At 49.2% G+C, this 20,723-nt stretch overlaps 7 protein-coding genes and 1 non-coding gene across 8 annotated transcripts; 3 read left to right on the top strand and 5 right to left on the bottom strand.

The window, feature by feature from the left end:
• Positions 1-197: 197 nt before the first annotated feature.
• Positions 198-923, top strand: FMAN_13521 (uncharacterized protein; the record flags this gene model as incomplete). The annotated part of the gene is made up of 2 exons (XM_041833000.1): positions 198-582; positions 634-923. The coding sequence occupies 2 exons, from the start codon at positions 198-200 to the stop codon at positions 921-923; spliced, it is 675 nt and encodes a 224-aa protein (XP_041683407.1).
• A 1,763-nt stretch (positions 924-2,686) lies between these two features.
• rrna25 lies at positions 2,687-2,802 on the bottom strand. Its single transcript, XR_005994015.1, has one exon. It is a non-coding gene; the product is annotated as a ribosomal RNA (ribosomal RNA).
• Positions 2,803-4,205: 1,403 nt separating this feature from the next.
• On the top strand, positions 4,206-4,934 carry FMAN_13520 (uncharacterized protein; the record flags this gene model as incomplete). The annotated part of the gene is made up of 1 exon (XM_041832999.1): positions 4,206-4,934. The coding sequence occupies one exon, from the start codon at positions 4,206-4,208 to the stop codon at positions 4,932-4,934; it is 729 nt and encodes a 242-aa protein (XP_041683406.1).
• Positions 4,935-7,134: 2,200 nt separating this feature from the next.
• FMAN_13519 (uncharacterized protein) lies at positions 7,135-8,528 on the bottom strand (the record flags this gene model as incomplete). Its single annotated transcript, XM_041832998.1, has 5 exons — positions 7,135-7,534; positions 7,587-7,727; positions 7,780-7,897; positions 7,950-8,319; positions 8,382-8,528. 5 exons carry the CDS (start codon positions 8,526-8,528, stop codon positions 7,135-7,137), a joined length of 1,176 nt encoding a protein of 391 aa, XP_041683405.1.
• Positions 8,529-10,727: 2,199 nt separating this feature from the next.
• Positions 10,728-12,592, top strand: FMAN_13518 (uncharacterized protein; the record flags this gene model as incomplete). The annotated part of the gene is made up of 2 exons (XM_041832996.1): positions 10,728-11,264; positions 11,318-12,592. 2 exons carry the CDS (start codon positions 10,728-10,730, stop codon positions 12,590-12,592), a joined length of 1,812 nt encoding a protein of 603 aa, XP_041683404.1.
• A 313-nt stretch (positions 12,593-12,905) lies between these two features.
• On the bottom strand, positions 12,906-14,616 carry FMAN_13517 (putative cytochrome P450 (involved in C-22 denaturation of the ergosterol side-chain); the record flags this gene model as incomplete). The annotated part of the gene is made up of 3 exons (XM_041832995.1): positions 12,906-12,941; positions 12,998-14,246; positions 14,300-14,616. 3 exons carry the CDS (start codon positions 14,614-14,616, stop codon positions 12,906-12,908), a joined length of 1,602 nt encoding a protein of 533 aa, XP_041683403.1.
• Positions 14,617-15,433: 817 nt separating this feature from the next.
• Positions 15,434-17,017, bottom strand: FMAN_13516 (uncharacterized protein; the record flags this gene model as incomplete). The annotated part of the gene is made up of 4 exons (XM_041832994.1): positions 15,434-16,091; positions 16,144-16,268; positions 16,324-16,607; positions 16,663-17,017. 4 exons carry the CDS (start codon positions 17,015-17,017, stop codon positions 15,434-15,436), a joined length of 1,422 nt encoding a protein of 473 aa, XP_041683402.1.
• An 872-nt stretch (positions 17,018-17,889) lies between these two features.
• On the bottom strand, positions 17,890-19,556 carry FMAN_13515 (uncharacterized protein; the record flags this gene model as incomplete). The annotated part of the gene is made up of 4 exons (XM_041832993.1): positions 17,890-18,648; positions 18,703-18,837; positions 18,886-19,422; positions 19,497-19,556. 4 exons carry the CDS (start codon positions 19,554-19,556, stop codon positions 17,890-17,892), a joined length of 1,491 nt encoding a protein of 496 aa, XP_041683401.1.
• Positions 19,557-20,723: the final 1,167 nt, after the last annotated feature.

Below are 20,723 nucleotides of genomic sequence, written 5' to 3'. Positions count from 1 at the left end.
GTCTGAGGCCATCAGAGTAACAGCGGAGTCATCATGCAGATCTCAGCTCGTCAACAGAGACAATATCAATAGCTTCACATGCGCTCTTGGCTTAGACACGGCTCATATGTATAAGAAATGCCTCTGTCCTTTGTTCCTGGGGGCAGCAGCTCATCCCCAAGCCCATATCCTTGACGTGATAGCAAAGTTGATACAAAATGCTTCCCTCTTTTCTCCTCTCGTCGCTGCTGTGCCTCTCCACAGTCTCAGCTCTGCCCAACCCAATTGTCGCTGAGAGAGCAGCGTGCGATTGTTCCGGCACTCGCGACGGTGGATCCAGCTCCAAAGACTACATCTGCCGCGATGCTCGGCTCGGCCCTACCAAGCTCCCAAAGAAGCTCCCGCTGAGCGCAACCGTGGAGAGCTACAATCGCTTTGGTGGGCTTACACCAATTCAATTCCTCCAGACATGGACAGACGAGAAGGGCAACTACAAGTACCCTCCGCAAAATGGCTTCCAGCTTGACGCGAATGGCAATGCCATCAACGGCAGCATGGTTCTCCAGGTCGGAACTCTCGTAGATCGATTTGGAAGCGAATATGGTAAGTCGCGTCGCGTCGCCTCGATCCAACAACAGTCTAACAGCGTTTTAGGATCGTACGTCTCTGCTGCCTCTGCTCCCTACTCGCAAAGAGCTCTCCCTCCCTCGAACTTGGCTACGAACCCCGATACCCCAGACTTCCCGTACAACTATCACGTCTACCGGGTCATCAAGCCTCTTACAGTGGTTGGAGGACCCATCGCGCCTTGGTTTGGGCAGCCCGGTCTCGGAGCGCAGTTCTTCACTGGAGAAACTGGCAATGTCAAGTTTTTGATTGAGCAGAACTATTTGCAGAAGGAGGATCCGTCAGCTCTTGTTTACAAGTCTGATGGTTGCGCATAATTATTTGGGGGTTTGATTGAGGCGGACTTCATGCAATGATGTTACGATGAACGACTTACGCACATTTCAGTCCATTCGAGTAGATAATGTCAACCGGAAATAATACTGTCGCTCAAGCGCTCCATTCATTTGATGCCAGCATGCGACAAATACGCGATGCGAGATTGCATTCAGCCATGATGTCTTCAATCGAGGTCGGCCAAGTCACGAGGAAAATTATACTTGAAGAAATTACTTTTTTTCGGCTGACAGGTTAGTTTTGCAAGCATTTTGATCACCGTAGACATTTTTGTGCTTGAGCCAGGCGGATATATGGCAACCGAGTCGATAACCCAGAACTTGGAGGTTCTTGGCGCAGCGAATTGCGACCCGGATATATGTAGTCTGTCTGATGGGGAACTTTTGAACGTGATGTCGGATGAATCGATCTGTTATATCGCGAGGCTCGCCCACGTGTTCAGTCCCAGTTTTGACACTCAGCGGCGTAGATGTTTTCTGATGCGACCCGAAGAGGCGCGGCAAATGATGCAGTCAATTGGTGCATCTTCAACCCCTCCAGAAATATCTTTGCACTGCCTCGAACTCTGTCAATTGTGGCAGGCAACGATTGAGGCAATGGGAGCCCAGACTTTCGTCTACTGGTCAATGATGCTGCGATGCTTTCGCTTCGACCAAGCGAAATGAACTCTCTCCCAGCCACCGCATTTTCAAGCTTTCAACCACCACCAAATGCCTCAGGTCCCAAACCATATTCTGCCAAACCTTGGTTTTCACCGCCCCAGTCTTCAGTATAAATTTCTCGTCCAGCCCGTCTAAGCTACGCTTCTCTTCTTCTTTTCTCCTTAGCTCTCTTTGCCTTTTGGCTTAGATCAAGTGTAGTATCTGTTCTTTTCAGTTTAATCTCTGAAAGATGTCTAAGGACATCAATCGTGATTATTCCTATTTTTGGCCAGCGGACGGCTTCCTCTATGCTTGCATATGATCCCGTCCACAGTGTCCCTAGTATTACACTGCCTCTAGGTGACGCGAACGCGCGCTTGTTGAGCTCCATCCCTTTTCATTGCTTTCTTGGGCTTGCCTGGGTGGTGAAGAAGAGTGTAAATAGTAATTACATAAATGGTTCAACAATGCGCTGAAACGCGTCTGTTGCTTGGACTCGTCGCGCTATGTTCGTTTCACAGTGATCCGATGTCCATGCTTGGTTTTTCGGTATATACAGCTATGTGAAAATTTTGGCGTATCCAATATGTACAATGTGTCGATGAGCTCCGAAGTACACCAATCTTTGGAAGGGAGTTCGCTATCCGTCAAACGACTTGTTATTTGACTGTAAAATCCATGCGGTTTTTTTTTTTCGAGAGTCAATGACCGAAAAGGTTCTGTCTGTCGTGGTGTTTTTGAGCTTTAGTGTGAATTGATTTGATGGCATTTTGCATGTTTGGATAAATATTTCACGATATCGAAATGTCTTTCATATAACTGCACGACACAATTAAAAAGAGCCATTTAGCTCCAAGATCATTAAAACATAATGACATTTAATATTACAGTTACCCTTTCAGCTTTATCTCTTATTCACAGCATTAAAGAACATATTTAGGGTAAGAGATTTAGCATAGCTGTAAGACTCACACCAGGAAATTACCCGGTAATCCCCATCCAATTAAAGTTGGTTGCATCACGTGCGCTCTGAACGCAGACCAAAAAATTCCTCCCATAAAGAGGGTCTGACTTATCCTTCACCACCAGCAAAAAGAGAATTTTACATACAACAGCGGGGATTCGCTGGTCGTCACCGACCCAACTACTAATCCGCCGGTTAGTGGCTTGACTATGGGAGAGCAGACGGGATCCCGTATTTTCCACTACCTATGGTCGTATGTGCTTGGTAGACCGGCAACTGCAGCTGATAACGACAACAGTCCATTCACTACTGCCACTTTGCATCACAAAACCTCTGTCAGCACCTCAGTTCATGTCAGAACCGATTTGGCCTAGAAACCTGTGAGCAACTTAATTCTGAAGTCGTAGATCTAGAGACGTCAGCGTGCTAAAGAGCCTGAAACCAAAACACGCATAAACGCCAGCAGCCGTCTACATCAGACGATTCACCACCGTCTCACTGGACCATCTCGTTTCACACCTCCATCGACATGCATCCCGTCTATCCAAGCGAGAAGAAGCAAAGAATGCTTGGGAATGCAAACACCGGGCCGCGTAACCTTGTTTCTTGAAACAGGGCCACGGGAAAACTCGTCCATCTTGGTCAAAGCTTGCATACATCTCCACCGTGACACGATTCATACCACGATGAAATCTTGATCCATGGCTATTGCGATCGAGCGGTTCGCATCTTCTTGTTTCCCTGCTCATCCCAATACAGTAATAAGCACTCGACCTCTCCGGCTTGGTATTCATAGCAAGTCATCTGAACTCGGCCGTGCCGCAGATATTCTCCTATCTATAGTTATCGTGATGATTGCATGCTGCATTGCCATTATATGCTTAACCAACCCTCCGGGAAGCTACTTTAGTGCCATGCGATCAGCAGGAATTAAACCGGGACGTTTCCCTCTGATAGATGAAAAACCCGCCGTGAAACAGGACGAATTAAAAGACTCAGTTTTCCACGAATAAAACTCTAAATACGCGTTTCGTCCATTATTTTCGCATACTGTCACTAATAAATCTGAGGCGACTATGGAGACACAGTACCCGTCCAATCTGTTTCAGGCAAGATCTCGCCAAGACGTTGCTTTAGACAGGCGGATAATCGGGCTCACGTTCCGATTTTTGTTGGTCATTTTTTGTTCCTGAAACATGACACAGCGAATCGACAGGCGGCTCTTCTGTCCGATGGCCGAAAAGACGCAATGGATCTGATGCTACACTGCAGACCGAAATAATGCCAGACGATACGCCAGCTCTTAAGGCGAGACGCTTGGCTACTACCTCCTTTAATATCGGCCCTCTTGATGTGGCTGTCGATGACGATCCTAGCTCCCTTTGGGAAACACGGATGCTGATACTCCTTTCGATAGGGCACGAATTCGTCTAGTTCCAGTTTTATCTCCGTCGACCAAAAGGGTCACCTTGTTTTGTGTATAGACTCACAGGAATAGATGCTCCATGTAGGTATTATAGATCAGATGGCTATATAAACGTGAGAGAGTCTTGTCGAGATATTCCAAACCAGCCTTCCAGCAAGCTTCTCTTCACTTCTCACCAATCGACCTTTGCCCAACAAGCCTTCTTGTCTTTAACAGTTTCTAAACCGTAAACATGCACTGCAACCTCTCTCTCGGTGTCGTGGCTGCTCTCCTCGCTGGAGCCAACGCCCACGGTCACGTCGCAAAGGTCATTGCCGGTGGCAAGGAGTACACCGGTGGCATTCCCCACAGTGCTCCCTCTGACGCTGTCGGCTGGGCTGCTGGCAACCAGGACAACGGCTTCGTCGCACCCGATGCCTTCAAGACAGCCGATATCATCTGCCACAAGAGCGCTAAGCCCGTTTCCAACTCGGTCGTCGTTGCCGCTGGCGATGTTGTCACTCTGAAATGGGATACCTGGCCCGAGTCTCACCATGGCCCCGTCACTGAGTACCTCGCTCCCGTCAGCGGTGACTTTGCCAGCATCAACAAGCAGAGCCTCCGATGGGTCAAGGTCGCTCAGAAGGGTCTCAAGTCTGGCAACAACCCCGGTGACTGGGCCTCTGACGATCTCATCCGCGATGGCTTCTCATGGAAGTTCACCGTGCCCAAGAACCTCAAGGCCGGAAATTACGTTCTCCGACACGAGATCATTGGTCTTCACTCTGCCGGTCAGGCCAACGGTGCCCAGGCCTACCCCCAGTGCATCAACCTCAAGGTTACTGGCAGTGGCAGCCAGGCCATCAGCGGTGGCGGTGACTTCACCACCTTCTACACTCCTACCGACCCTGGTATCCTCTTCAACCTCTACCAGTCTTTCTCTTCCTACCCCATCCCCGGCCCTTCCGTCCAATCTATCTAAGGCGCTTCCGAGATGGTGCAGACAAGTGGTTTCTAGTCCCCCAGGTCGAGCTTGGGACCAAAGAGCTGGGCAACGGGCATGCCTTGGGCTCTGATATTCATTGGTTGCCGCTAGTCGGTTCACGTTTTCACAAGCAGCAGAGCTGTGTTGTCCATGTATCTACATTTATGACCCGTACAAAGTTACCTTATGCAATGAACATATTGAATCTAAGCAAAAGATCCGCTCCCGAATGATTCACGTAGTGTGATGATATCAACGACCTAGCCTGTCGAGTCCAAACCCGCATCGTAGTGTTTCATGCGCTAAAAAAGTTCCCGTTGGCGCTTAAAACTCTGACCATTATAAGCATTTCAGGCTGAAACCAAGGCTTATTGCCAGCATGTAACATAGTGACTGTCTGCATATGCAATGTAACGCTAAGGATGGGCTGACTTGGAGTCGGGAACGCCGCTGCAACCCGTTGGCAAGAATTGCTGTCCGAACCCGGCGGCAATGGCGGGCAGAATAGCGACAAAAGCCGCGGCATTATGCCAAGTTTATTTACGAAAGCTGAGATAAGCTTATTTTGGATACGGCATCCATTTCTAAGACCTGGGCATGTCGTTCAGTCGTCGGGTCTCAGGTCCTGATGCATTATTCACCAAAACACCGCAATCATTTATTGCGCATGCCGCCCTGCAATCACGAGGAAACCATTTGACTGGCTGCCTATAACATAAGCAGCGTTTTTCCAAATAGGATCTAGGAGTGCTCTCAAGGAAGACTGCAAAAGTACCCGCTGTGTTCTCGCCGACTTTCCATATCATGCCTCTTTCTTCGATGAACGTGAACATCCATTCCCAAAAATAACTCGAGATTTTCTTTTGATAATCCCGAAGCATGTTTTATAAAGGATTCGCGACTTCAGCGATATATATCTCTTATGCAGTACTTGGTTGCCTATGGCTGACACGTAAATAGTGGATGAGTAGAGAGCAACTGTGCAAAAACGAATGTGTGATCGCTCAGTCCAGGTTTGATCTTACACTAGATTAAATATTCTTCACGTGACTGTCTCATGATGTCTACCCTTATATTCCAAAAGAACTCTGTATGTCATCGGCGAAGAGTGGTGTAGGGGTATCTACCTATAACCTATACCCCTTCTAAAATCCGAACCTAAAATCCTAAAACTCTCTTCTCTACCCCACTCTTCGTTTTTTGTAGTTCGCGAGTTCGAATTTGTCATGGAATGTTCCTTTTGACCTTCTGAATTATATACAATATGCTTTCAGCCGAAGTGTTGCTATCGATTCTAACCACAATGCATAACTGCAAAGTGTTGCATGGAAGATCTTTCTGACATAGCATGTCTTGTATTGACACTGGATAGTTCATAGTAACCTCATAGTATAGGAAACATATAGGAAAGGCGCTATTATTCTCAAGTGGCTTGCTATACGTATGCGAAGAGGGGGCAAGACAGTCACTTATTTCTTAGCTAATAATGGTGATATTATCCATAAACAGATCACCATGAATAAGCCCGGTTTTCTCAATATTGAGAGAAGGCTTCGAGTATTACTTGATGGCCGTATGACTGATCGTAGATCATATATGCTGGCAAGGAACAGATGATGTCGAGAAAGAGTCACGGGGTAACCCCCCGTGAACACTGCCACAATGTCCCGGGACTACTGAACAGGATTTGCATGATCAGTGGCTTGATATACTTTTCGTACCATCTTTGAGCTTGTATTTAACAGGCTCGATTCTTTCGTAACTGTACCATTAGTTTTGTTGGAGAAGATCATTAGTAGCTTCTGCGATTGATAGACCTTCCAATTTGTATGATAATGCAGTGAGACTAAAAAGAAAAAAAAGGAAGAAAGGTGCAATGGCATGTATCCTAGATCGAATAAAGGTTGTGAGCCTTCGCTCAAGTCTGAATCTCTACTTGAGCTGATTGTTGTCACTGTTTATACTAATAATGGAAAACGCGAAAAAGAAACAGAGCACATGACAGGGGCTCAAGACGCCAGCATCAGCGAAAGTGAAGAAAGACATGAGGTTGAGTCTTGCACAAAGTGTTCTGAAAATTCAAATTGTGCCGCCGGGAGCCCCTTCTACTCTCGAGAGTTGAGGAGTGTAAAACGTAATATATAGTACGAGTGTATACACACGGGCCAGTAACAGTAAACAATGTTATTAATCTAATTTAAAACGAGGGCGCTCTTTCAGCATTTTGATGCCCTGGTTTCCCTTGCGTTGGCGGCAACCCCCTGAGCTCTATAGAATTTTCATCGCTAAATGTACTCAAACGTTCGTGGTGAACTCTAACTTCTTCAGTCTTCATCACGCCCCCGGAACTCATGGACATCTTAGTCTGGCTTTGGCTTCCGTCGGAATCGTCCTGGAGATGCTCTTGCGATTCTTGCCATCCTGACATAATGACGACCGAGTTTCGACCATAGCGTGAGTTGGGATTATATCGCTTTGACTGCCGAGCATTTGATGCTCCGGCTGTGTTTCTTGTGTCGACGTCGCGGGGCGTTGTATTGGTCCTGTTACGGTTGTAGCTTCGTGAACTTGACTTGAGTTCTCGATACAGCATACGGCTATCTGAATTAGCAAGGCGGCCACGTGATTGGAAACGGAATCGTAACATACAGAACTGGAATACAGATGGCCATGATGGAAGCGGCAGGCTCTGTCAAGGTCCAGATCGTGAGGTCGACACGGTCATAGGTGATGTCCTCACTCTTCATGCTGACGACCAGTACAGCCTTGACTATACCAGTAATTCCAGCGCTTTGGTGTGTTAGTAACTTGATACTGTATGCTGATGATACTTTGTACTCACATAGCACCTAAACTCATAGCGACAGCAACGCCAAGACGCTCTCGTCTACGCATGGTCATGCGCATCAGGATGACCCAAGGCAATAAAGCAAGAACGAAGTCAAGAATCGCGGAGTAATCTGAGAAGTGTGAGTCGCCAACCACAATCATTGTGGATATCCGAGGACGTACAAGCAGCGAATAGTTGGAACGTGAGAAGCTTTGACTTGTCCCAGCAAGTTCCAGGCACGTTGTGATTCCAAACCCTCTCGAGAGGCGTGCACTTGGCGAAACCGAAAATCCAGACCAAGTTCATCGAGACGTTGATAGTGACGATAATAAAGATGAGGAAGTACTTCATCCATGCGTTGGTAGCAATCCGATATAACGTAATAGCGAAGGATGTCTTGCTGATTGTCGTGGCCATTATACCAAAAGCAGCTCCCACAATGGTCGTCTTGTTTATTATTATGAGGTTCTCGTCGCTAATCGTAGCTGCGTGCCGTCCGAAGCCGAGAGATACGAGATATGTGTTGAGGGAGACAGAAATGGCGAGCGCCACCTATACTCAGGACATTCCATGGTCAGAGACAGCATCAAGAGAGGCATTTGCAGATAACTTACCCAAGCCGCAATAAGGCACCAATCATCATGCCATAAACCCTTTCCTCTCCATAGTTTGCAGTAAACACGCAGAAACAACAAGATGAGACTCAGCAGGCATAGAGTCCATATTGACACCAGCAATCTGGTTCCTCGTTCATCTTCCATTGTGAAGCTCAGGGAACGAGAAGACAAGGGAAATAAAAAAAAAGAAACGAGACGTCAAGACATGTGCGGCAAGCAATGGTGGGAGAGCCAGACGCCGATCCGGATTTCGGGCAGCGAACAGCGGAGATCCTGGGAATAGTGGTCCCTGGGGTTTTATATACAACGTCGCAGTGACGCTTGGCCTCCCTTGGAATTTAACCTTGATCAAAAGGTCCCCTCCGTGGGCAATCGTGTCATCAACATCAGATTCAGTAGGGATTGACAGACGTAGCGGCCGAACAGATGGATTCATTACTGGGCTAGCTGGGTCAGCGCTTTGATTCCGCACCCACCAGGATAGGGCTGCAGCGTAGAGATGGTGGCAACAGGAACCTCTCTAGCCTCTGCAGCGCCCCTTTTTCTCCTTGTCGGAGCCGACTTTACTGGGTTGATCAATGAGAATGGCTACAGTGGTCATTGCTAAGTTTGGAATAGCGGACCAGTGCCGCTAGACTCATGATTTTGGTGCGTTGGTGGCTGAAAGTATGGAGTTGGGCCCTTCTGCCGTCCACTGATACGTCGGAGAAATTCGTTCCCAGCTCAGATCTAACAAGTGCCTGTCTTCAAGAGCCGAGTTTCCCGCGGCCGACCGGGTATTGCATGCGAGGATCAAACACACTGCCAAGCGAGACGGATATTTAATCCAAGGCCCTTTCACCTTATTCATAAACCTGGTGAAACGAGACGTGTTGGCTGCTTACTGACTTACCTGCGACATGGGTCCATGCTGATCCGGGTGCAATTCCACGTGTGTACCAAGGAACGACGATGATCTTTTCTTTTCTCGAGAAAAAACCCAGAATCATGGGACGAACCTCGCGTGAACCGTTTTCTTGACAGATCTTACAGGTCAGAAAAAGCAAGCGAAATACCCGAGCTCGATTAATTGTCACTGCTCGGCGATGAGAACCATGTCGGATGTAACCCCAGAGGAGCAATGATTTACAAGCCCTTGACGGAAATCATGGCTACAGAGTGGGAACGAGTCCAGTATTTTAATGAACCGCGTATCATCGCATTGATCATTGATCTGTCAGAGGAAATTCATCCCGGAGCTACTAAAAGGTTCATTACAACCCACTAGCCAATACGATCGTGAGACCTATAGAGAAGTTGAGCATCCTTCGTCCCTCTAGCTTGCTCACTAACCATCAAACGATCTCACCAAGGGAAGTTTTTGAGGTACCCGAAGCGAGCCAAGACTCTAAAAATATGGATTTCTTTTACGAATATCCATAGATGGAGCATAATTCCCATAAGCTCTTTCATGAATTGACCAAGAGTGACTCCATTCAGTGTCCGTCTCTCGGTGCCGTCCCTTAATCACGCAACAATCCCTTAGCGGGTGACAGTTCAGCATCGGCTTTGTCCTCTAGGGGGCTACGTCCGCCATTTTAGTGCGTTTTGAGCATCTCCTAGCCCGCCGTCTAAGCCTATTTAGGGACTGGTTGCGATGTTGGCGGCCCTTTGCCTCTAGAAGCAATCTAAACCTTCTGCCAAGTGCCAACGGCTTTTCTTTACCTAAAGGCCCCGGGATACCGTCTTCCGGCGCAGGGATTTAGGTCAGTTGGTCCAGCGAGTTCATGCTGGCGAGTGCTTATAATGGAGAATTATTGCAGTAGTCAGTAGAGTTATTTGATGGTTCATGGAGCAATCCTTTTTGGGAGATTTGCAACTCGAGATGTCAATGACTCGAGATCGGAGCATCATGTGGGGGAGCTGAACCTGATCGGCCGCACTTGGTCGGTGTTGGAGAAAGAATATGGAAGGGATCGACAGACCTACCAAAGCATATTTCCTCCCAGGCAGCGAGATATTCTGTCGTGCCCGCTCTGCCATTCTTTGTGAGCGACAAAGTGGCAGTTCTTTTAGGCGAATGCTGGCTCTTCTTCGGATGCACAATCCCTGGGGCAAGAGAATGTAATTTCACCCAAGTCATGACATGGTAGACCATGTCGTTTGTATGGACAATGCTCCTTTCTCACGGCCCACAAGGCCTCGACGTCCGTTGAACTTAAAGACAGCGATCGACATGACAAGCCACTGATGCAAGTTTCTTAAACGAGCTTCCTCATTTTTTCTTCCAGACGTTGTCTAGAAGCTCAGCTCGCGATCCTCACTGCACGCACCTTGTCAGTCCCTTTGTCAAGACGCTACAAGATGCATTCCTCAAACACACTAAGCCTGCTCTTGGCGGCTTTCTCTGGTTATGCTTCTGCCCTTCCCCATTACCCTGCCCCTCCTGTTCCTGGCGTTCCTGGTGATCATCACCCTCCAGGACCTCCTGGGCCTCCAGGACCTCGAGGACCTCCCAATCCTCCTCCCCCTCCATCTCCCTCTGCTCCCGCTCCCGGCCCTCCCCACGTTTCCCCTCCAGGCGCTCCTACTGCTCAAGTTTGCAACGGAACCTACCAGGGCAAGCATGACACCACGTATGATCATGATCTGTTCCTTGGCATGCCCTATGCCCAACCTCCCGTAGGCCCGTTGCGCTTCTCTTCACCCAAGTCTCTTGATAAGGCATGGAAGGGACCTCGATCTGCCACCGAGTTCGGATGGATGTGCATTGGTTACGGCTCTGATACCCAGAGCCTCGGTAACCCTGTCAATGAGGACTGCTTGACCATTAACATCGTACGACCTTCTGGTGTCAAGGCCGGAGATGAGCTCCCCGTTGGTCTTTGGGTTCATGGCGGCGTAAGTTCCCGTCTTATATACCCAATGCTATGTTATGACTAACAATATGACAGAGCTACACCAACGGCGGTTCCCGAGATCCTAGGTACAACCTGAGCTACATCGTTGATCAATCTGTCAAGGAGGGTAAGCCCATTGTCGCTGCCTCCATCAACTACCGTGTGTCGCAATGGGGTTTCCTCTTCAGCGAAGAGATGCAGAAGGAGAATGCTGGTAACTTGGGCTTCAAGGATCAGCGACTGGCTATGAGATGGCTTCAGGACAACGTCGCGGCCTTCGGTGGTAGCCCCGACAAGGTCACTATCTGGGGAGAGTCTGCTGGTGCTCGATCCCTGGGTATGCAGCTCGTCGCTTACGAGGGCCAGCACAACAACCTCTTCCGTGCTGCTGTTCTCGAGTCTGGTAGCCCTGTTGCTCTATTCAAAGAGGCCTCTGATTGGCAGGGGTACTATGACGCTCTTGTCAAGAAGACTGGATGCGACTCTGCCTCCGACAACCTCGAGTGTCTTCGTGGCCTTCCTTGGGAGACCCTTAACAACATCTTCAACAACACTACCCCCCTCGACGTCACTGCCCCAACTCTCACTGCTGTTATCGACGGTGACTTCATGACCGCCCAGGCCTCTAAGCTCCTTCTGGCCGGCAAGTTCGCCCACGTTCCTCTTCTCATGGGTAACAACTTCGATGAGGGCACTGCCTACGCTAAGAAGGGTATCAACACTACCGAGCAGTTCCAGTCCTGGCTCTCCAGCCTCGGCCTCAGCCAGACTCAGGTCGCTACTGCTACTACTCTGTACCCTGATATCCCTGACGAGGGGATCCCCGCATCTTTCATTGGCCGTCCCACTAACGAGTATGGCTCCCAGTGGAAGCGTGCCGCCGCCTTCGCTGGTGACTTCCAGCAACACGCTGGACGACGTCTCCTGGCCCAGGTCTACTCCGCCTCTTCCATCCCCGTCTTCTCCTACCTCTGGAACGTTTACGTCAATGGCCTTCCCGCCATCATTGGAGCTACCCACTTCCAGGAGGTCGCTTTCGTCTTCAACAACGTCAAGGGTGTTGGCTACAAGCCCAACCCCTTTGAAGGCAAGCCCGAGACTTTCGTTGAGCTTGCCGACCTCATGAGCAAGATGTGGGTTTCTTTCATGCATGACTTGACCCCCAATACCGTCAAGACTGCGCCCAGCCATGCTACCTGGCCTCAGTACACACTTGCAGAGCCCCTCAATATTGTTTTCGATGTCAACAAGACTGACCTCAGCTACACTGCTGTCGACAACGTCCGAAAGGAGGAGGTTGCTTTCCTCCTTGACAGTGTCTTTGCCTAAGTTCGTGGCCAGAAGTCAACGCGTTGGCTTGCTGTAATGTATAATAGGGCACCATTTCTAACATCCTTTCTAAGAACCTATCGGCCAGACAGCCGAAGCCCTTCAACACTTTGTATATAGCTTCATCTTCCATTCGTATTAGCGAGCATCTAGTCATGACTTGAATAGATCAAAACATCACACAGTCACACAATATTTATCCGTAATCTGCGATAGTGTCTCATTCTCGAGCAAGTCATTTGTCTATTCCACGGTCGACGCACAGCCTAATTACCGGACTCTACCAAGTTCCCAAGCGGTAACGAGCAACAATCTACTCTCTCTTGGTGAAGACTAACTGGCATTCGTCCTGATAGCATCAGAAGTTAGTAGGCGAGACTGTTACTGAGCATGCAATAAACTTACCTCAGGAAACAAAGTAGCAAACACTCTAATCTCTTCCGAACGGCTGGTGGCATGATGCACCCAGTCTAGCTCCAGAGAAGCCTTGCCAATCATGGCAGCCATAGTAAGCGGAACGTACCTGCGAGCCAGGCAATCGTGAGGACCAGCCCCAAAGACAAGCCAATTCTTTGTCTTGGACTCGGCATCACCAGTGATCCATCGGTCAGGGTCGAAAGTCTCAGGGTTTGGATAGGCTTGAGGATCGTGAAGCGCGGGATAGCACGTAGGGACGATGAGAGTGCCTTTGGATACCGTGTACTTGGGTGTGACGGGGAAGGATTTGGTAGCCTCATAGGGGACAAATATGACAGGAGGACGATATCGAAGAAGCTCTTTAATGACTGCGTTGGTGTAGGGAAGGGACTCGAGCATTGATAACTCGAACGGTTGGTGCTTGTTACCATTTCGTACGGCGAGATTCTCTTCTCGAAGACGATCGAGAACATCGGGGCGTTGAGCGAGCACCTGGAATAGCCACGTAGTAGCGCTGCTGGAGGCATCTTGGGAAGCGAACAAGAAGGTGAACATAGTCTGCCCGATTTCATCGTCTGTAAACTCACGAATCAAGTTTCGAGGTTTCTCAACTCCCTCTTCTCCCGCAGCAATACGCTCGTGGTATTTCTTGGACTCCATCATGTGCAAAACCCATTGATCAACGATACATCGTGGTTCAGCACCAGAAGTCATGTTAGCCTTACAAGCCGCAGCACACTTTGCAAACTCCGCCAGCACAGCATCTGCAGTGCGCTTTCCCTTCCAACACTTCGTAAAGGGAACGTAGACGGAGAGAGGTACGTTGACGAGCTCAAGGGCGGCCGTGACCTCATAAAAGTCATCAGCGATCTTCTCGACAGCATCCTGAGATATGTAATCTCCAAAGAACGTTCGACAAGAGAGAGCACAATTGATCTCTCGGAAGAGACGCATGAATGCCATGGGCTTCCCCTTGTTGGCAGCGCTTGCTGCTACGAACCGGCCGAAGTAATCATCGTATACCTTCTCCTGGACGGGTAGGTAAGTGCTGAGTGCTTTGTTGACGAAGAGCCCGTTCAGTCCTTTGCGGTACTCAGTATGTGCCTTGCCTTGAAGGAAGACCCAGGCGCTTGGTCGCAGGAGTGTTTCGGCCATGGGGACGATGCATGGTTTGGCGTATGTTGGGGATTTGAACACTTTGTGTGCGATATCTCGGTCGGAGGCGAGGACGACGAATCTTACAAATGATATGAGCGGGTTTCATCGTGAAGAATGGGGCGGTGGACTTACTTATGGAACACTGAAACGCAACTCAGAGGACCGCTAGCCCATTGAGCAAGATAGTGGTCGAACTTGGGATAGAGGGCTCGGATGAAGGGGCCCATGAAAGGGATCTTGAAAGCTGGGCCGGCAATGGGGCCCTTGCGCCAGAGATACATGCATTGATCGTATGCAATCAAGACAACAAGGATCGTGAGGAGTATTTGAGTGTTGCTGTAGCCATTGAGGCAGCTTGCGAGCAGCCCATTCCCTTTGGATATATCTGTCAAGGTTAAGCTGGCGTTACTGACAGATGCGTCGTCTCTGGGGCTGATTATAGATGCCATTATGGGAACGAAAGTGAACGGAGCAACTAATCTATGCACTGAAACTGGTACAGATCCGGGGGGGATAGAGGCCTTTTAAGGGAGGACTCAAATCATACTGGCCCAGCACAAGGACTGTCTAGGAACTTAACATCCAGCACTGATCGGATCTTACAACAAGAATACGAACTCCCAGAGGATGCCTCGGGTATTGGATGGAATGTCCATCTAATACAAAGAATCTGGCTAATTTGACTTGATGCGCCTCCCGATATGGTCGTCGAAATGCGATGGGCTGATATTGCTAGATTCGAGATTACTGCATGTGTACTAGACTCCGATTTGTAAGGTGGAGAAGATGACTTGTGTATCTATACCATATCAAATCTGTCTCAACGCTCAGTCAGTTCCTCTGAATCGGTATCAGGCCATACAAAGAACGTCTCGCTTTGCCTCGTAGTGAGCTCCATCGCCTCCCACCGAGAGATCTCAGAGTCCATTTGCAAACCATAGATTATATCTCAACCTTCATTGGTATATTCTATTCCAATGTCATTGCTGTCAAATATGCTTGCCGTCGTTGGTCCCGGTTATAGCCTGATGCCTCGCTTCTTTATTGCCGCTCGCTGCAGCATAGCTTGGCTTCCTGACATTGCGGAGACTAGTACTCTTTAGGACTAGTCTCCGATCGAAAATCATGAAACCGAATACGCAATTGCAGCGCCGCAGCAGCCAATTTGCGAACCAACGTGTCGTACGTTTTTCGAGAGCGTCTCTGTATCCGTTTCCAGGACTTTCGGACTTTGTAGTAATTATTTCAGTTGATATTTTTGCGTGCTCATGTCAGAATTGCTTCCCACTGTTGGCGGAACACTTCTGCACGCTCTGTCTCTAGCCACAGAATGTTCTGTAAATGGACAACAACATCATCCCAACACTGCAAGCCCATCGCATTTGCTGCAATTTTGGCTGCATATATGAGCCATTGTATATCTGTTGGATCCGTAGCCGAGACAATTGTGACTGAGAGTACCCAGATCTGCAAGGAACCGAAGAAGACGCTGCCCGTTTTGCCTGCTAAAGGCTGGAGCTGGCTCTTGAGGCGCTGAATAATGCTGTTGGCGAGCTCTGTATGCGTATAATAAGTTGTGCCATGTATGATGAGCATGTAGAGCGTTATCGCGCATCGCAGACACTCCGATTGAGGCGAGTTTTGAAGTGGCGGAATGAGCAAAAGCTTGTGAACCACGAAACATGTAAGATCGTGAAGTTCGGTGCCTAGTAAACTCAAGGCGTTCGGTTGGTGAAAAATGCCGCGCAAGCGAGTCAGAATATCCGCTACCTCACGATCCAGGAGGAGAGCGTCGACAACAGGGTCTTGGGCCTCAAGGAAGGATGATGCGAGAAGCCATTGCAGTGTTGGACCAACTCCATCTCCAATTCCGAGATCGTCCTGTATTGCATATTGAGGACAGCCTGTGACGAGCAACGATACCCTTTGTGACGAATTCAGCAAGTCATTCGCGGTGGTAGGAAGATGTGACTCACCAAGCAATCATCCTCGCGGTCAATGGACTTACTTGCTTCACTTGATCAAGTCCACCTCGGATCCCAACAATACGTTTCGCCCCGTCTATATGCGCTCTACTGGCTTCAATATTCCCCTTTCCATGCTAAATGCAGGAGTCAATTAACAGAGTCATATTCTGTCTCGAAGAAATTACTCACTTCTATGGCAGCCAATGTGACAACAGAGTTCAAAGTCTCATCTTGAATAGCCAGCAACGAACTCCCTATCTTCTTCCGTATTAGAGACACAGAATCTACCATGAGAAGTTCCGATATAGGGAAGCCCTTCTGGGCGCGCCTCTCTTCATCTAATGATGCTGTCTGTATAGAAACATGGAACAATGCTGGATCTGCAAGAGCCAATGGCCACCAAGAGACGATGAATGGATTTGAGGACATGTTGAGATCCAGAGGGTAGTATTGAAAGGAGATATTTGATAAAACTAGTCCTTGGGTTAGATATCAGATTATCTTGAAACTTGTTAGACAATGCTTTACAGTGCTGTATCAATCGTTGAACGTGAACTCTGGGAAGTCTGGTGGCTGGATATGAGTCAAACGGATCGAAGGAATTGCCAGCGGGTGCGAATAGCTCCATTGAATCTTGAGAGGCCGAATCTAAGTTTCGGCTCTTCAAAGAATACGCCTTCACCTCAGACTTCTCTATTGACCCGCTCCGAGCCGGCTGTTCCGGTGTTGACGATGATGTTGTCGATGATGAAGACAAAGGCACGTTTGCGTAGATACACGTGACTTTTCTCTTGAGGCATCGTGAACATTTGGGAGTTCCGAGATCGCAACTATGCTTCGCCTTCGCGCAGGCATTGCAAGATCTTCGGAGCGAGGTTCGCATGGTTAACCGAGACGAGTTAGATGATAGTGATAGTAGAGGAGGAAGTTTATTGACGCGGTAGCAATCAAGTGGAGTTGTCAGTGAAACGGTCTAGCCTCTTTCGGGTCTGACCGTTAGGTGACACTTCGCCTAACTAGACTAGATTACCCTGTACCTTGGCAGAGATCGACCGATGCATCACGCAAGCACGCAAGGCATGCCGCTTCTGGCCGAAACAACGAGATCAACAGCACAGTATTATGACCTCGTGCGCGCAACTGGGGTAGCTAGTGTTACCTCTTGAAGATATCTCGGCGAAGCAAAAAAGCTAATAGATGTTCTCCTACTTACCTCGCGGGTACATCAACCGGCGCGTAAGCCGGAATAATTCCAATCAAGGAACGAGATATTAACGAGGTACGAGAATAGCCCCGGAGCAGATCAGCCAGGTACAGTAAAATAGTGTAACGAGCTAAGACCTTTCAAGTTAACATTACTTACCTTTACCCTGAAGCTTTTCCTTTCCCGTTGCAGACATTTCGTGCCAGGCTCCCTGAAACTGACACTGAAGCGCTTGAATAGGTACGCATTCTCAAGCCATACCATGCTGCGATTCATTTGTACCTAGCAAAAAGGCTTCTAGAGTCAGATGTGACCAGCAAAAAGGTTATTCATGTAACTATCATACATACTCATCTATAATCTAAATAATTCGTAATGCAACGTAACCGACCATGCACCATTCTCAACCGGAAGCGTTAGCTCAACTTCTATGTATCATCAGCCTGAAACGTATAATCACTAGCATTTCCATCAGGACGCCACTGGTACTTTTCAGAAGAAGCTTCTCCATGTTTGGGAACCTCATCGCAAATACGCCCGCTCAATAGGACTTACGCCATCAGATCCCTAGCCAAGCCAGGGGCAAAAGACGCGAGTCTGATGCCATACAGATCTCGGATCAGGTTGAGCCTGGCCTGACACTCTTTAACTTGCCCCGGACTACTGTGCGGGCTTGAGATAGCGATAGCGAGGGGCCAGACCAGATGGTACATGACGACGCTCTGACGTTGCGGTACGGGAAGTGGGACACCCTGCTCGTCGACTTCTCCCATCAGATAGGGCAAGACACTGCAGAGCCTCTGAGTCATTGAAACAACTTGCTTTTCAGCGATGGTGGCGGTGGTCTGAGCGAGCTGAATCTGCGGACTGCTCTTTGAGTCCACGAGCCGCAGGAGGGTTGCCGCACATACATGCAGCCTCCCGAGGAACAGTATGAGGTACATGTTGAAGAAGACCCACGTGCACGCCGTCCACCGCGATTGAAAGCTGACCAAGGGCTTATTACTCGGAGTGGCGGGTCGCTTGTCCGCTGTTTTCTGAGGTTGTAGTCTTGTAGGCATGGCCTTTTCAATCATGGCCAGCTCAGCGCCGATTGCCAAGGCTTCTTGGATAACCGGAACGAGTAATTCCCGTTGCTTATTCGGTGTCGATGTCGAATCTACACTCGTGATTCGCCTAGCTGCCCTGTAGAACTGTCCAATGCGAGTGACGACCAGGGCTAAGCGGATCACTGTATTTGATGTGTCGAGCTGTGAGTCGGGAATGACCAGGCAGTCCATATCGTCCTTGGCCATGAGTGAGGGGATTTGCTTATTTTGTGTCTCAGCATCCATGCTACAAGGGTCCTGTTAAGGCCTACTAACCATTTGAGTGAAGATCCATGAATGCAAGTTCGACTCTTCGACATTTGTTATCACGCGGTGCCCGACTACGTCGAATAACTTGGAAATGCCGGCCATGTGCACGGCCTTGGTCGTTTGACCTTGGCATTCGATATCCTTGGGGGTTCGTCAGCGAGTTGTCGATCACTGCAGCACATGACTTACCTCGATCATGCCCAGCAGCATCAGGGATGCCAATGTTTCATCTTTCAGGGGCCGCTTAGATGCAGACAGATCTCTGTTGACAGTCCTCAAAGCAGCCCCGTAGTGGTATCGTGCGGTGACATAGAGCGTTGACGACTTGTAGTGTCGCGAAAGCGACATGTGGGCTGCAGCAAGGAGGGCCGGGCGTATGCATGATGTCCGGCTAGAGCTCCTGTACATGCCCTCTAGAAAGTCGAGGTGCCCCTTGATGACGCCTGGCGCCGGCTGGACGCAGTACTCGTGCAGGAAATACGAGATGGACTCATCCTCGAACGAGGGTTGGGGTTGTCGACAAACCCCTGAGCCTCTGGGCCTCGCCTTTTCATAGCCGAGCCCCATGCCCAAGACTCGGGTCTGCGCGGAAGAGCTGCCGGGCTCATCACGAACAAGACTATGTCCAGGCTCTCCGTGGAAGCGGAACGCTAGTGGTCGATCATAGCCAGGGCATGGAGCCTTGTAGAGCTCGCAACGTCGACATCCTGGGCGTCTGCCATCGCACTGGTAGGAACAGGTTAGTATAGGGGCTGGACCGTTGACCTGTCAAATTCAGATTGATTGACCAATAAACTTACTTTAATCTTTCGCTTCCTGCAGCGGCTGCAGCCCCGGCTGAGGGTTCCGGGGAAGACCATGTCGTGTCTTGGGGCTTGGCTCGGCTAGGAATATTGGTCAAGCCACTCAGACCTGTGGATTGGATTGTTGGTTGGGCTGAAATGTTGCTCTTGGGCATGTGAGTTTCTCAGTGGAGCACTGAGCATCAACTCTTGCAGATTATATCCTATGGGAGAAGTTTCTGGCCATTGCTTATCTAGAAAAGACCAATCAGGCTTGGCATGTCTCGAATGGCTGCCTGAGTAAGCATGTATGTCATTTGTCCAAGATCACATTGGTGGAACTACGGCCTTCCATGGTTAGTATCGGTCCTTAAAACGTCAAAGCGTCGCAACCTAGGCTTTATGTAGCATAGACCTGGTCTTGGGATACGGCCTGGGCCCTGGCTACCAAAATTACGAGCTTTGGTGTCTTGGAGTTATCGCTGTATCAACTCTTTGATGTGCGCCACAGCAAGGGCTCCGGATGAACCGCGCCTATTGGAGCCTACGAGGCGTTCCACGCTTACCCTCAAGCAGATGAGAACAATGGCTTAGGCCTCCGGGAGTGTCAGCTTCTGAAGCCGCGACTGCTATCCCAGGCCAGTTTTGCAAGGCAACTGTCTTGTCTCATTAAACACGGGGTAGCCGTTATCTTGAATGCTACGTTGGAAGATATCTGTCATTTGGCTAGGACCGCTGTCACAGACATCGAGGATCACTTGAACCACTGGATTGGGCCTCAAATACCATAACACTACCAAGCTTCCCCCGGGAGATAATCTAAGATCAAGGAGTCACTCTGCAGTATCTGATCGACCTGTTAGCCGGCGTTTTAAATACAGGGTCAGGAAAAGGTTTCAACGGTCTGGCCCCATCCGATTCGTCCGGACCCCCTGCCATGATCGCCTTGACTACTTAACCAGTAATAGTGTTGACTGATAATAACTGCCGCGACATTGCGTGCGGCCAAGACACGTCCTCGCCCAAATTGTACAGTAATGTTTAACCCTGCCGTGCAGTGACGACACGTCAACGGCTTCTCATAGTGCATGTATGTAATACGCGGCGTTCCGATAGTATCGCTGTTCTAGACTTAGCACTTTGGAGTGAGGGAGCCAGGGCTAGACCCAATCTGTGCCATTCTCCAACGTCTTAGCGCGAGGGTATTTAAAGAGAAGCATAGAGCCGTTTTGTTCCCACGCGTCT

This window comes from Fusarium mangiferae, assembly GCF_900044065.1.
Source record: "Fusarium mangiferae strain MRC7560 genome assembly, contig: FMAN_scaffold007, whole genome shotgun sequence".
Taxonomy (NCBI): Eukaryota; Fungi; Ascomycota; class Sordariomycetes; order Hypocreales; family Nectriaceae; genus Fusarium; species Fusarium mangiferae.
This window is presented reverse-complemented; position numbering and strand designations above follow the sequence as displayed.